The sequence below is a fragment of the Falco biarmicus genome, chromosome 2 (assembly GCF_023638135.1).
Source record: "Falco biarmicus isolate bFalBia1 chromosome 2, bFalBia1.pri, whole genome shotgun sequence".
NCBI classification, from domain to species: Eukaryota; Metazoa; Chordata; class Aves; order Falconiformes; family Falconidae; genus Falco; species Falco biarmicus.
In genome coordinates, this window is record NC_079289.1 from 93,487,706 (window position 1) to 93,503,947 (window position 16,242).

Here is a 16,242-nt window from a genome sequence, read left to right on the forward strand (position 1 = left end):
GACAGATGCTGCTATAGAGAAATTTAAAGAAATACCAGCGTCTGAAAGATCAAGTTCAGGAACTGATGAATGCTACTATTATTAAATTTACCGGATTTCTTTTGGGTGCACATGGAAAGTGGCATCAAGGCAATTATGATCTATTAGCAGGACTTGGACTCTCTAGCTCCCGGCAAGAGAAGGTTGCTCATTGTTTATCTAATCAGGCACTCTTTACTTCAGTGGACATTGTACATATATTTGTAAGTCAATCACAGACTGCTGTAAGATCTTAGCAAATTGTAATGGTATTAATGAATATAAATAAAATTAACTTTTCTATCTGTCTATCTATCAGGCAGGATCTGGGATTGCCTGCTGCCAGTGCAAGGGCGAATTCTGTTTCACAGTGGTGGGAAGAGATAACAGGGGGTGAAACAGTGTGCTAATAGTATGGAGGGACAACAATGGAGTCGGAATCATGACACGTCGTCTATCCTGCCAAAAGACATTAACCACCAGTCTTGACTTAGGTTGATGGGCCATCTTTACTTAACCCAGAAGAGGAACACGTATTTTATATATGTTCAATAAATACCCCCTGACTGCTTCCAAGCCCTCACGCTATTCCCCACCTTCACCATCCTGATTTGAGAGGGAAGAGAAACTCTGGGCTGTGGGATGGGAGAGCACTGTGGTACACTGGGTGACTGAATGATCAAGACCTTGGGATGTGCGTGAGAGGCACAGGTTACACAGAGATGTTAGACCTAATGCAGACAGCCTTGCCGATCAACTTTGCAATTCTGTTAGCAAGTTTGTCTGCCACAGATGAATTTCAACCTGCTTGGAAGTGAGATGTGCCTGTAAAGTAGAAAACCAACTTATTTTCTGACATCTAAGAGAGAAATCTGGCTTAAATAAGCCCTTTTTAAAGTTCATGGACTACACTGCAGTTTAATAACTTTTCAACTTGCAACCTGTATTTTAAAAGTACATTAAGATGTCATTTCATCCAGCTTTTGTGGGATTTCATGAATACAGGAGAAAGACTGCAAGAAAACCCATGTACTTGAATGAGAAACCCATGACTTTTCTTGGCTGCTTTGTGGGTGGTATTGCAGCCAGATACGGAATTGGCTGTATGTAGTAGAAACCAAGCAAAACCAACCCTTTTAACGTACTATAGAAACCTGTTAGATCCTGTTGTTGATTCCTAGCACCAAAACCAACTGCTGAGGTAGACAGCTGGGCCCTCACTCCCTCTTTGCAGAAGTCAGGAGCAGTGATAGGCTCTCCAGTCTTACCATATGAAAGTAAACTGAATGGAAGGACAGTTTGTCCTTTTATTGAGAACAAAGAATCCAAATATTGCTTTCCTCCTCATTTTGGAGCACATTTAATTCCAGGAGGATCAGAAAATGATAACACTGTTTTTTCAAAGAGGGTATTGGACTGTCTCTGACTCTCTCCTACTTGGTTTCACTAATCAATCTTGCTCTATGCTTGCATCTATAGGCCACCATTCCCCATCTGGCAGTGCTGTTTTTCACTAATGTTCTCCATTTGGGGTTTCCAACACTTTCGGCTTTCCTGAATCCATGGAAAGAAAATTTCCTTCACTGTGAGCTGGTTGTGCCCTGTCACACCTCAATTCCATGTCAAAAGATTTCTTTTCCAGGAGCACTATAACTACTTCATGGTGGCTTCAGGCTCTAGAGCAGCACTGCTTCTCAGCTCAAAGTTGTGAACTACTTTGTGGACAACTGATCACCTGTTTTTGTCAATTACTAACGTTTTGAAACAATACATGTGCATGTTTTAAGTATATTAAGCGTAAATAAATGCATTAATTTAATACACCAGCTTATTACACACAGCAAAGCTACTTCACCAAGTAGTCGCAGTTTTTGTTCAAGGCAGGCATGCAATAGAAGTAATATTGTCCACCAGGCTGGGGACAAGTGGCAAATTCAGCTTGAGAGGAAGCTGAGAGGTAAATGATAGAGCAGAGTACCCAGCAGAAAGTTTTTCTGCATTTTCAAGAACACCAAAGTGGTCTCCTTGAGGCAGGACAGCATCTGCTACCAGAACAACGCCACAGGAGTCTCTTTAAGTGTCCTCCATCTTCTCTCTCCATTAACTCAATTTATGAGGGTGCTTCAGGGAGCATTCAAGGACCGGGCTTAGAAGCAGTAATTACTCTGCTGTCACTGGTTTAACATCTTTACTCTCTACTTTACATATCCCACAGTCTCACTCTGACCTTGTACGTGCTTTAAATGAGGGAGTGAACGCATTGAGTTCGGGCACTGGGAAAGGAAAAAAAATTGATTCTCTCTTTAGCTGTTGCTCCCTTCACCATGGTGTCACCTCAGATCAGGGCATGACAGACTCTGGGTCTGCCCAGGATCAGTGACAATTTTATGAATAAACAACACAACCACACAGCCAGCAAAAATTGTGTGGTAATCCATCACTGTGAAGCAGCCGTGGGCAGAAAATTTAGCAGCACCTCTGCCAACTTTGAGGCAGATTCATTTCCTTTCCATTAAGGTTTTTTCTAGGCTCCTGGGCAGACAAATTTTTCAGGAACATTTGAACATGACAATGGGAGGAGGCTGCTGATATAGTGGGATTGAGTCGGACCACTGGCAGGTATGACATAAAGCACAAATATACATGTTTAATGAAGAAGACACATGTCACACATGTCAGACCACCAAAGCTAACATGCTGGGCCAAAGGGGGGAAGGCTTGGCTGCAATACTTTTCCTCACTTCCTTCAGAAGTGCATAGGCCAGCTTCAGAGCATAGGCCAGCTGCTGGGAAAGTGCCAAGTCCTCTGCAAAGTTCAGATAAATATAGAGGGACGAAAAGTCACAACTGCTTTGACATAGAAAGAAGTTTCTGAGATTAAGTGGATCTGTCCTGTGGAAGGTTTTGTAGGTTAGTGCCAGTATTCCGGATTTGCACAGTGGTTGCTGAGCATCAGCTCATAGAACACATCAAACCCCACTTCTTTCACTGAAGATAGGGGCTGCTATGTTGCTTACCAGTTACAATTTCTTTTTGGATTTTTTAAGCTCGCATACCAAGAATTACAGCTTCTCTAGACAGCCCACAAGAAGAACTAGTCTAAAAAAAAATAATATCCGAACAGTTAAAATTGTAAGCATTTCTTTTTTCTGACGGCTAAAATTGGAGTATCTAGAACTTGATTCTGCAGGGCAGCCTGACACCAAGGCAGGTCACCACTGTCATTTAGCAGGGAGCCTATCATGGGGTGCTGCAGCTGAGAACCCCCACGTGCTTTCCTCCCTCTCCTGTCACTACTTTGGGTTTTTTCCTAGATGTAATTTAAGGCAACTGCTTTGCACCCAGGTTGCAGTTTCTTCTGAGAACCACAATGCCAATGGCTCTCCTGGCTCCTGGTGTCTTCTTTCACAGCAGGATACCTGCCGCCGCAGGTGAGAAGCCTCTCCCTTTCTGGCCTCATACTCAGCTTTTCACCCTGAAATTCAGTTCTCACCACCCAATGATGAAGTCAGATTTGCCAATATGGTCTTGCCTTTCTGAACACATTAGAAAAATTCAAACAACAAGCAACGCTTTTCTTAGCACAGTGCCACCTTTCATGTCTTTCAGTCTCCAGAATAAAGTCCCTGATTTCCTCCTTGGTCCTTCTGGGGATGAGTGCCTCCAAACCATGTCTGTCCAAGCTTCAACCTAACCAGGAATCCAGCCGGTGCTCCAGCCTAGGTCAGCTTGTACTGTCACTCATGATGCACATATGTTTACAATGGAATGATGACAGAATCAAATCTGACAAAATTTGTATCAGAAAGCTTGGCAAGGAGAAGCAGCTGCCAAAAACAATTTTGGGAACTTATAGGAAAGGTAACACCCTTCTCGGTAGACAGCAACAGTGCGGCCAGGGCTGGAGCTGCCATCAGCAGGCTGCAAAGCTCCTCAAGAAGACCAGAGACACGCAGCCAAGCGATGCCAGGTCCGGCTGCCAGAGCACAACTCACACAGCCCAGCCATGTGTCTCAGAGTTCAAGTTCCTGGACTGTCTGTAAAAATCGTGGAGATTTTATTTTCATTCAGAGAGTGCAAGCACTTGTGGCAAAAGACTTGAGAACATTTTGGGAGTTCCAGCCAAGCAGCACACCGGAAGAGCTGCTCCACTGGAGGCAGCGAAAAGCCTTTGGAGTTTTAAGGCAGTTATGTCACTGTACAGCGCGCAGCTGACTTTTTTTTTTTTCATCGCTTTGGGCTCTTTTTTGTGCACAAGCTTTTTCGTTTTGACAGCAACCGGCCGAGGCAGGTGTCCCACTGGGGCCCGGCAGCACCGGCAGGCGGGCCGGGGCCGCGTCTGAGAATGAGGATGGGAATGGGGATGGAGCCAGACCGAGGCCGAGGACCGAGGCCGAGGACCGAGGCCGAGGACCGAGGCCGCCCCTCCCCCACCCTCCCGCCGCGCGCAGGCCCTCCCCGCTTCCGCCTCGCTCCTTCTCCCCGCCGCTCGCTCGACGTCCCCAGGCCGCTCTCCGATTGGCAGTTTCTTTTCCCGCGTGACGCAGAGCCGGGCGGCGATTGGCTACAGGGCCGCGACGCGCTGGAGGCGGGAGCGCTGGGCTGCGGCGGGAGGGGAACGGCCGTGCGGTTGCCGTGGTGACCGAGCGGCCCGTGCCCGGAAATGGGCGCGCGCCGGGAAGCGCACAGGGAGCGTCGGCGGCCGGCAGGTACGTACGTGCGCGCGCGCGGACGCACGCGCCCCCCCCCCCCTTGCTTCCTTCACCTCCCCCCCCCCCCCCCCAGGCGGCCGCCGGTTGCCGGGGTGATCGCTCTCTTAAAGGGCCCGCGGCGGCCACCCGCCGGTGCGTGTTGCTGGCGCTGGCGGGGGCCGCGGTGCGGCCTGCGCCGGAGGGATGGCTGGGCCCGGCGGCGGCGGGGACGCCGACAGTGAGGGGGCCGGGGGTCCTGGCGGGCGGCCGCCGGCGAGTGATGGCGCCTTGTGGTTCCCCCGGCAGGAGCGGGCCCGGGATGGCGGCCGGGGGCCCGGCGGGGGGGGCGCACAGCGTCTGCATGGTGTCGGACTTCTTCTACCCCAACATGGGGGGCGTGGAGAGCCACGTGTATCAGCTGTCGCAGTGCCTCATCGAGCGGGGCCACAAGGTCCTGGTGGTCACCCACGCCTACGGCCACCGGAAGGGCATCCGCTACCTCACCAACGGGCTGAAAGTCTACTACTTGCCCCTGAAGGTGATGTACAACCAGTCCACGGCGACGACGCTCTTCCACAGCCTGCCCTTGCTCAGGTACATCTTTGTGCGGGAGAGGGTCACCATCGTCCATGCCCACAGCTCCTTCTCTGCCATGGCCCACGACGCCCTCTTCCACGCCAAGACCATGGGGCTGCGGACCGTGTTCACAGACCACTCCCTCTTCGGGTTTGCGGATGTCAGCTCGGTGCTTACCAACAAACTTCTGACCGTGTCCCTCTGTGATACGAACCACATCATCTGCGTCTCCTACACGAGTAAGGAAAACACGGTGCTGCGAGCGGCTTTGGACCCTCGGATAGTCTCTGTCATCCCCAACGCAGTCGATCCCACTGACTTCACTCCAGACCCGTCAAGGAGGGATGATGGTATAATTACAATTGTTGTTGTCAGCAGACTTGTTTACAGAAAAGGTAATGGGGGATAAAATGTAAATTTATTTTGGTTGGGGGTTTTTTTAATTACGTATGGTAAGAAAGGTCTTGGTTAGGTGCCACGTACACTGTATCTGTGGTATGGACGGGGTTTTAAATGGGAGTTGTAAGGTGATGGTTCAGAACTTCTGTGGCTGTGCATTCAAGAAAAAATGTATGTTTCAAGTTTGCACATGTTGGGTTCAGAGGTGTGTTTCTTTTGTAATATTGAAAATTGTGAAATGGAAGGTTTGACTTGTACTGGGGATATGATTTAGGCCCTAATCCGCATGTTCTGTTCAAAATGTTTTAATTATTTCTTTTTTTTAAATTAAGCAACAGCAATTTAAGTTATTTTTCCCCCCATATTTGTTTCCTAATAGATCACAAGCTGTATTTTTTCCCAGAATTTTGTGTTCAGCAGTGTAACAGTCTTCAAGAGACCGTTTTTTTCCTTCGCTTGAATAGGGTTATAGCAGTAGGCTACATCATGATAAGTCCTAAAATAAAATCCAGTAATGGCTTGCCCTAAATTTTCTACTCTTAGGTATAGATTTGCTTAGTGGCATAATTCCTGAGCTCTGTCAGAAATATCCAGAGTTACATTTCTTGGTTGGAGGAGAAGGACCAAAACGAATCGTACTGGAAGAAGTCCGGGAAAGATACCAGCTACATGACAGGTTTGTTCTATGCATGTCTGTGAGCTTTCAATGTACTTTAGGGCCGGGGAATCTAACAGCAACACTCTTTCTGCCTGCCCCCCTCACCCCCCAAAACCCCCAAAAAACTTCAGCCTGGAAGCAATGATAGCTATTGAAGGCAAGGCAGATGGACCAGACACTAACTGAAGATTTACAGAGTTGGACTGTAATCCTGCAGCTTAATTCATAGAAATAGACCCTGTATGAACCTTCACTCCTGACACAGAACAGCTGCTTACATATAAATTTATCATATTCCTCTCAGAACTTGTGATGCTTGGGTTGCATATTACTGCATGGCATAAGGTGTTAGACAGATACCTTGTGTCAGTGCTGTTTGTGTGAATGACTGCTAGTAATGTATTTTATTATTGCAATATGGAACTCTTCAGGGTAGTCTTATCTAGTATGTGTTCTTGTGGTACTATGAATGTGTTCTCTGGTGCTACTGTGTTCCCAAAATGTTTCTGTGAGGGATATGCGTTTGTCTATTTCTTTGGGGTTTTCTTGTTGTTCAAAGGCAGTTTTATGTGGCAAGGACAAAGTTCTTGATTTTCCATTTCCTTTTCTGTTTCTTGTTACCTGTTCTGTACTTCAATCCGTGGTTCCTCTGATAAAATTAGTTAGTTAAAATTGGTTAGTAGCATTCTTATTTTGCCCTTCTCTGTTTCCCAGTATCACTTCAGAATTATAGGTCCTGATCATTGTATCCTAAACACTTTTTTCCCCACCTCAGACTGAGATTGATCAGATCTTACAATGAAAATTCAAGTAATATATCTAAACAAAGAAAGGATGACAAATCGTAATTATTAACTGCGTGGAGCCATGTTCTTCTATAGAACTGGAAAGCTCAGGTGCAATGTTTTGAAGGCAGCTTTATTTTCAGAAGCTTGTTTTAGTGTGAAAATAAGTAGAAGTCTTCTACAACTTCATTGCTGGAAAAATTTAGAGAAAACAGAACAAAGGTGTCTCTTTTCCTTCTCTCACTATATAAGTGTGAACTATTGGTATATTTTTCAGAATATGTGTAACACTATGCAGCATTATTACAGTCCAAATCTACTGTTTATCAATCTTTGGGTTTTTTCTTCTTTTTCTTCTTCTATGTAGGGTACGTCTCCTAGGAGCCTTGGAACACCAAGATGTTAGAAATGTTCTAGTCCAGGGGCACATTTTTCTTAACACTTCACTCACTGAGGCCTTTTGTATGGCAATTGTGGAAGCAGCAAGCTGTGGTTTACAGGTAAAAATGAAAAATAAATCTATTATCTAGAATGCATGTATCCATTTTAAACAAATTTCATGATTAAATAATATGTGTTTGTAGTATTAGATTTCAAATGAGGCTCTGTCTTTACAAAGGTGAGCAAATATTGTCCCCACTTACAGATCACCTGGAAGCTGAGACAGAAGGGTTAACCGAAACTGCTTAAGGTCCCAAAAGCAACTTTTGCAAAATTGGGAATAACATATAGATCTGCTAACTCTCAGTTCTCTGAGGTAACCAGACTGCCTCTCCAAAATGCTGGTTTGTATGTACTCATATACAGAGTTTCCGAGTAGTTGATGTTCACGAAGGTTTACTTTGGCACTACTTTGGGAAAAAGGCTCATGAGCATGGGTGATTGGTCAGTCAGACATATTTAATTACCAGACTAAACCACTATAGGAGAACTTTATTCCTGCACCAGGAACTGGCGTTTGTTTTCATGTTAACTGAGGATGTATTTGTATTACCATGTAGGGATTCAAGGTCAGAGTTGGAGAGAGAGATAACAGTAAAAGCCCTTTCTGGCTAATTTACAACTCAGATTGACAACGCAGAAAGCCATAAAGCACTTAGATTCTCACATTAAAATATAAAGAAACATTTTTTTAAAAGACAGATTGGTGATTATCTAATATACAAGAAATATAGAAAATTTGAGGGACTTGGTTTTTTACTTTTATTTTTTATTCCAGTATCCTTTGACAGTAGCTGCTACCTAATTGTGGTAGTTTTTCCCCTGTCGTCTGTTTTCCTCTCTAGAGGTGAGGAAGTTCTACTGTTTCCTTTTTGTTGCCTGCTGTTTAGAGATGATTGCATAACGTAAGTCTTAGTTGTTTCTGATTTCCTTTTAAAAATAATAATTCAGATTTAAATGACTGAATTTCTAAAGAAATTCTTGTTAATGTTCAGTAACCTAGAAGGCATAAACTGAAGGTGGATGTGGTAAAACTGCCCTTGCTAGGTGGAGGTAACAGTATTCATGAGGGAATATGGAGAAGAGAAAGTCCAAAATGTGGTTACACAGATTTAGTTCTGTACTGTGACAAACACCTTTAGGAGGAAAGATGTCTCAGAAACCACTCATTAGACCAAGTCTTCTGTTTTATCAAGCTGCCAAAGAGTCATTCTGAACATCAGTAAAAGTAATCTGGTATGCTAGGTCTTTTCTAGGTCCTAGACCTTTAGTTTGCGTACAGGTAAAATTCCCAAAGCACGATACTGGTCTTTGCTTTCACGGCAACCATGCATTGTATTTTTTTTCCCTATTCTTCTTAAGTGCTGCATTTGAATAGTGTAATAACAGTGTCATCGCTTGATTTTATTGTTATGGAGCATATGTGCTATTTTTGTTTCATTCAAAGGTGGTGAGTACGAGAGTTGGTGGGATTCCTGAGGTGCTTCCAGAAAATCTCATTATTTTATGTGAACCCTCTGTGAAATCTTTGTGTGATGGATTAGAAAAAGCTATTGCCCAGCTCAGATCAGGAACGATACCATCTCCAGAAACTGTTCATAATAAAGTAAAGACATTTTATACATGGAGGAATGTAGCAGAGAGAACTGAGAAAGTATGTATAACCCACTTATTTTAAATTCTCTTAACGTACAGTTCTGAAACAGCTGCTGCTTTGAAACATTACTATATGTACATATAAATGCACTATATATATATACACACATATATGTGTATATAAATATACATATGCCCTCTGTAATCTTTCAGTGTAATATTTCAGTGTGTTTCCTTTCAAACATATGTGGCTTAAAAAAGTTCAAAAAATACTCTCCCCTCTGCTGTCCAAATACATCCCTAGATAGGTGTTGGGTTTTTTTCTTGTGTTGTTTTCTATGCCATAACTGCCGATAAATGCTCTGAAGAGCAGCCTAGATCTTTAGTTACGCTTCTGCTCGTACATTTTTTCCAGTCTTCACATTAAATAACTTTTCTGGCATAACTGGATAACACACTGTATAAAATGTATGAAAAGGAAAAGACAGAGTTGATGACAAAGTTTTGTCTGCATGTGCTAACAAGTAGTTTAAAATTCTGAGAAGTAGTTTAATGTTGGTAGGCTGAACATAGCTGAATTTGTAAGCTATGGACTTAACGAAGATAAATTATCACACTTTTGAAATCATATTTCAGTATTAGAATTACTGCTTTAGCATAAAACCCCTCCCTACCATTAGTGGAGAAAGTTAACTGTAATAATGTTACAATGCCTGTGGAGATATGTCACTTCTAACTTCAGCCCCTATATTTTAGGCAACAGAATAGCTGAATCACATGCCTCTTAATTACTTTGTGGTGTACTCAGATACAGCTCTCTTGTAAGTGTCTTTGAAGTATCATGTACAACCAGTTTATTTTATCATTTCCAAGTACTGTCAGTACAATTCATTTTAGGATTTCGTAAGTGCAAGCAACAGTTCAATTGCAAAGTTTTTATAGAAAGTCTAGATTTCCGTTTCCTTCATAGCCCTTTCTTTTTAAAAAAAAACAAACAAACAACTGTGAAGGAAAATGTTAGTATAATTGGAAGAAGTATGCATGGAACTTATGTTGTACAAAAGACAGTTGTTAGTTAGATTACCCATATGATGAAGTCTGTAATGTTCTCAAGAGAAGAACGCATCCTTTAAGCCTTTTTTGAGTTGTGTGTAGTGGGTATTTATGTTTCTGTTCAACTACATTTTTTTAATTTATTTTTTTAGTGGTTGTGCTTAATATGTATGTTAAGTCACTGGTAGCATGTATTTGATTTTCACATTCATTGAATTTTAAGAATTTTACTAAGAATTACTAATTTTTCTTTAAAAAAATCTATTCTGTTATGATTTGCTTGATTGTTCAAATACAGAGATTTGGAAGGTTAGCTCTCCTATGAGTTCATCCGTCTTTGTGTTTAAAATCTAGTAATTGCCTATTCAGACTCTTTTCCTATGACTGATGTGAATATGAGATACAGAACTCATTCAATTAATTAAAAAAACCCTAACCTTTTTATATATAATATTACATATTATATAAATTATGCAGCCTTACTATTTAATGAATTGTTCTTGAGGTCTGTAAAAAAACCAAACCAAACCAAAACCCAAAAAACATTTATTTTCCTTTCTCTCCTTAAATAAATTAATGAAATTTCTAGAAGGGTACTCATAAATCAACACTTTAAACTGCAAAGCTTTTTGGGTTAATATTTGTCCCATCTAGTAGTTAAGAAGATAATTTATATTTTGCATACTGATAACACGCTGACAACAAGGTACTGCCTGATTTTTGAGGTAGAAGCAACATCATTTTAAGATCTGATGTTCTGTCTCCTCTCTATTTAGGTGTATGACAGGGTTGCTGATGAAGTGGTTTTACCAATGGATGAGCGACTTGGCAGACTAATGTCTCACTGTGGCCCAGTGACTGGGTATATTTTTGCTCTTTTTGCTGTTCTGAACTTCCTTTTCTTGGCATTTCTGAGGTGGATGACTCCAGATTCCATTATTGATGTTGCAATAGATGCTACAGGACCTAAAGGTGCATGGACGAAGCAGTATTTTTTGGGGAAAAAAGGAAGAGTTAAAGAACTTCCAAGCTCAAAAAATGCTCAAATGGAGAGGAAAGAACACAACAGTCACTAAAGGTTTTAATGCTTGCTGGCAGAGACATTATTCTTAAAATTCTTCAGTTTCTTTCTGAAGTTCTTGGAGAGAAACTTGGTTAAATGTGCTACCTCAATTTAGAGTGATGTTTTAATTTATTTTGGATTCATGCAAATTTATGGGCATCTCTTTTGCACTTGAAGCTGTGAGGAGAACATGGGCTTTGTGTGTCAAAAGCCTTTGAGACAAAAGTACAAGATTTTTCTTGACAACTTGAATATTACAGAAAGTGACTGTAAACTTTAGTGGTATTTGGGAAAGCAAAACACAAAAATTATTAGCTTACAGCAGTCCGTGCTAACTCCTGCAAGTTACCGTGCTTTTTATTTTAAGACTTATTTAAAAATATTTAATTAAAACCCCAACAAAACATAACTTTTCTCTCCTAAGATGAAAATGGACTTGAAATTAGTCATAAATTCCATTGCCATGGAAATTTCAGAGACTTAGTTTTAGCAGTTGTGTCCCAGTGACAGTGTTTTGCCTGCACAGCATTATTATTTCAAAGTTCTTCCCTAGCCACATTGGATCATCCTGTTGCTAAATCAAAACTCCATAATGAATTTTTTATATTTTTCAGAGGTGCTAAATTTGTTCAGTTCATTTATGTGTGTAAAAGTGATGTAAAGCTTATGGTATTTTTTAAAAGTACATAGGTGAAGAAATTACATTATTTAGAATAATACAGCCTTCAGAAACAGCTCAGGCCTGAAAACTTCTCCAGCAGACTATGCCAAAGTGTGAAGTAACACATGCATGCATGTGTGTACGCGAGAGAGATCCATGAAGGGCTTAACAAGCGCCATTGTGCTTGCTCACTCTGTCCCTTCCCACCCCGCCTTATTTTTTGTAATTTATTTTTTTATTTTTTATTTTTCCTTCCCCTTTACTTAAGACCAAAATGGCATTTCACTCCATCTGTGGGAGGGATGGTGTTCAACGTGCGTGATTTCACCTAGACCACATCAGAGGCACTGTCAGGCAGGTTCTGCAAGTGAAATCTTGGGAAGGTATTTCTTAGACGGAAACAACCAATGCTTTTCATCGAGACGGGGAGGAGGGGAAAAAGTGGCTCCTTGCATCTGTTCACAGTCGTAAGGTATACCTGGGACAACAGGCAGCACAACATACCAATGTGTGAGAGTGGGTATTGATCTCATTTATGTCAGCCACCTCTAAAACTCCCCGCTGCCTAATGCACTTGGTTAATTTCTTTCTCGAGCATCACTGAAGACTAAAAATCTTACGACTTTTGAGTATTATTGAGTAGTGTTGGACACTGTATTAATATTAAAACTGTGCAAGATGAAAATACTGTTTCCAAACCCTTGAAAGGGGCAGTATTTAAAACACCACTTCTGTCAATATCATCTTGTTTGTGTAGTGACATAGTTACCCTAACATCTGACATTTAATAATTTTATTGAACATATTTTTGTGAAACACAGAAAGGTAACGTGAAATAAATGCCATATACAAAGTATATTTTCTTTAACTAGAATTTTTAGCCTTTGATACGTAATGTATAATATGCATTGTATTACAATTTGAATTTTTCAAGCTCTACATTAAAAGTGGAGGTCAGCTAAAATGGTGGCATACAGATTATGGATAAATGGGTGGAATTAAGGTAATATTTTACTTTCGAAAATTACTACTTTTTTTTTCCCCCAAAACATTCAGGTTTCTAACTTTTTAAAAATACTGATTATCATTCCAGTGAAATGTTATATATATTTTTAATAATATCTTGTTGATTCTGATTTATTTATTTTTGGTTTCCTGCAACATCTACAAACACAAATCACATTTTCAACAGGATTGTGAGAATTTATTCAAAATACTTTTTTTATTTTGTGGAATGTTGTGTACTTTATGAGTAATATAATAAAACCTTGTTATGGCCTTGTTTACAACACAGATTTACAGTTTTATCTAAAAGTTTATTTACCTTTCCATAAATAAGGGATATTTTCCATTAATATTTGGGAACATAGAAAGGACAGAAATATACTCTATATTGCCTCTTGCTATCACTGGTTGTTGGACTTCTTATGAGAAAGATGATTATTAAAGAACATTCTGCAGAAGCTGACACAAAAATTTAATCCATAACTGGTTTAACTACAAATATGCTGTTTCTCAAGTAATGCAACTTGTATTACGCATAACTCTTTGTGGACTGATTCACTTACTGGCCTTGTGCAGTGGAGTAAGGGATGACGTTTCTGAATCATTTGTAGTTTTAAAAAGCATTGGTGGGTGAAATGGAAGAGTTTAAATAAAATAATCACAATAATAATAAAAAAAAAAAGAATGGAGATGACTGTTTAGAAGTGAATAAAATAACTATTTAAAACAACCTAAAATGTTTTTGCTTGTAGGTAATGTTTGATCATTGTGAAATACCAGGGAAATGTTACCAAAGAGAGAGTGATACTAACTGAGTAATATCTTGTACAGAGCAGACCCTCTGGTCTGGAGGAGGAACACCCAAAAATCTTCTGTATAGAAGGTTTCCCCACCTTTCATAGAAGGCACCATTGATCTGCAATGAAATTCCATCCTGCAGGCGCAAGGAGAAATTGTGTTTCCAATACATTTTATGAAGACACTGTGAATTAAAGTATAGACAGCATGTTGATAACTGAAAATTGTATGCTAAACCAGAACAAGTATCAGGTAAAGTATGAATGTAAGTCATCTTTCGGATTGTGTTTTCGTGGATGTGGATAGATCTGTAAGAAAGTAAATGCACTGTAATGTACTGACTTTTGTGGTCAAGTTTTTTCGCATCTTTTAAAAATAAACATTTTACCCCTTTTGATTTTTATTTCTTTTTGCTAGTCCTTTTATTCATATATGCTTAGGCTTATAAACAAATAATTGTAAAAGTGTTATCTTTTTGATGCTCTGGTAAAATACACTTTATGTATATAGATATAAGAACAATCAATCTCAAAGTGGTTTTACAAACTTTTTAAAATTAAAAAATATTTAAATACTTTTAATGTTTGATTTGCTGTCATTAAACTTCTCTCATCATATTTGCTGTGCATCTTTTATGACACTCAGTAGTATGTTGACTTCCACAGTTTTTCCTAATTACTTGAGCATTGACATAGTCAGATAACAGGTGGGTATTTTTTGTTAAGGAAACAAAACTAAGGGCCATGTGTAGCTATGCATCTGAATTTCCTGTTGTCCTGAAATGCATTTTTCTTGGAAACTTAACAGGTAGATGGGATTGTTTTCAGATTCTGACTTCTTCAACACTGGCGTCATTGGAGATGATACTTGTACAGGATTCATTGAATTTTATGCATAAGCTGGTTATCTAGTTTATGCTAGTTTCTTAAGGTGGTTTTAGGTGGGAGGGGCAGATGGCACACATCTAGAGGAGTCATCATTCCCTGCTAGCACAGGCGTTGGAAGCAGACAGGGTGAAATTCATTGCCTGCTGGTATTTGCAGTCTTCATGCCCAGGCAGCAGCAGGAGTTCAAATACCAAACCTTACGTGGTGCAATGGGTGGTGGATAGGTGAGATGAATCGCACATCTGCTTGTTTGAGAGCAATCAGTGAGTCACTACATAACATCATTTCTTAAAAGCAGGAGTGTTCCAAGTATGCTGACCTAAGGATGCAAATGAAGCAAGGTTTCTATGGGAAGTAGCGTCATTTATTAGATCAAACTGATAAAAAAGAAATAGCTAGGCTCTCTATGTCTGTTCTGATCTCTTCCCTTTGAGATAAAGAGTTTCTGTCTCCTTTCCCCCCCCCCAGTTATCTTACTTGGACTGAATATATCTCATATGCAGACTCTTAACTATATATATTAGAATTACACTGCTGTAGTTCAGAGAGTGTCTAGCATAAGACTAGACCAATGCCTCCTCTTTTAATTTCTTTGAGAAGAGGATCCCTCTAATTTTTATTTGCTTGTCAATGTCTTCAGGTCACACCTGATGTTTCTCACTGTTGGCTAAAGGTAAGGTGAACTGTCATGAAATACACTGCTAGGCTGGAGTGCCTTTTGTGGTTATTTCTTGCTTGCTTGTAAACTAAGGCTATATAAACATTAACTTTCCAGTTCTTTGGAGGATCTAGCTAAACTACTCATCTACCATCTCATGACAATTTTATTGAAGAAGTAATATATCTTCTGGATATTTAGACTTGACAATTCAGTAGTTACTGTAGCTGAAAGCTAGAGTGACTCGTGGAGTAGTGTGGACATCTTGCAGAAGTTCAGCAAGGCATGCTTTTTCTGTGGAGGGTTGACTTGTTCACTCCAGTCTGTCAATGGAGTTGCATAATCCATCTAGTTCAACTCACAGCTATGCTGCCCAAAACAGCAAGGGAGGAAAATTGAGATCCCTGTTTCTGCATTGTCACTGCTCTTCCGCTGTGTTGTATCTTTTCTCCTGCCGACGTTACGTTGCTCACCTTTCTTTAGTTTCAGAAATATCAGATGTTTCCAAGTGATCACAACAGATCTTGCTATGGCTTACCTGACTACCACCTTCACCAGTATTAATACTTCTCACCGTGCTGTTCAGCCATCATCCCACTGATGATTTTTTTTTTTTAGTCAAATGCAGTAATTTTCCTAGTGTTCTTGGACACTAAGAGCAGATTAAGAGGTTATATGAGTTTTTCTCAGATGACTCCATCATTTAACTACAAATCTTTACTTGTCTTGTTCTGAAGCCAGGAGGGTGATTTTGCTACTACACAAATGGATTTTGTCTTTCTGGGAGAGTCACTTTCCTGGACTGCTTCCAAGTGGTCAAAATTCCTCACGTTTTTTTACAGCATTTGGAGAGCTCTTCAGTATTACTGGAATTTTACCTCCCTTCAGGCATAAGAGCATTTCAGTGGGAAATCACCTGATCTCCAGTTTTGTGTATTTTTCTGAGGGTTGTG

The 16,242-nt window shown here is 40.6% G+C and overlaps 1 protein-coding gene across 4 annotated transcripts; it reads left to right on the top strand.

Annotated features, from left to right (window-relative positions):
• The first annotated feature begins 4,494 nt into the window (after positions 1 to 4,494).
• On the top strand, positions 4,495 to 14,147 carry PIGA (phosphatidylinositol glycan anchor biosynthesis class A). Of its 4 annotated transcripts, XM_056329160.1 has the most exons (6): positions 4,495 to 4,727; positions 5,248 to 5,680; positions 6,228 to 6,360; positions 7,495 to 7,627; positions 9,016 to 9,222; positions 10,994 to 14,147. In XM_056329160.1, the coding sequence occupies exons 2-6, from the start codon at positions 5,251 to 5,253 to the stop codon at positions 11,291 to 11,293; spliced, it is 1,203 nt and encodes a 400-aa protein (XP_056185135.1). In that variant the 5' UTR covers positions 4,495 to 4,727; positions 5,248 to 5,250; the 3' UTR covers positions 11,294 to 14,147. The 4 variants fall into 4 exon arrangements, with proteins under 4 accessions (XP_056185135.1, XP_056185136.1, XP_056185134.1 ...); XM_056329161.1 differs by lacking the exon at positions 5,248 to 5,680 and having other exon boundaries at positions 4,537 to 4,727; XM_056329158.1 differs by lacking the exon at positions 4,495 to 4,727 and having other exon boundaries at positions 4,812 to 5,680.
• Positions 14,148 to 16,242: the final 2,095 nt, after the last annotated feature.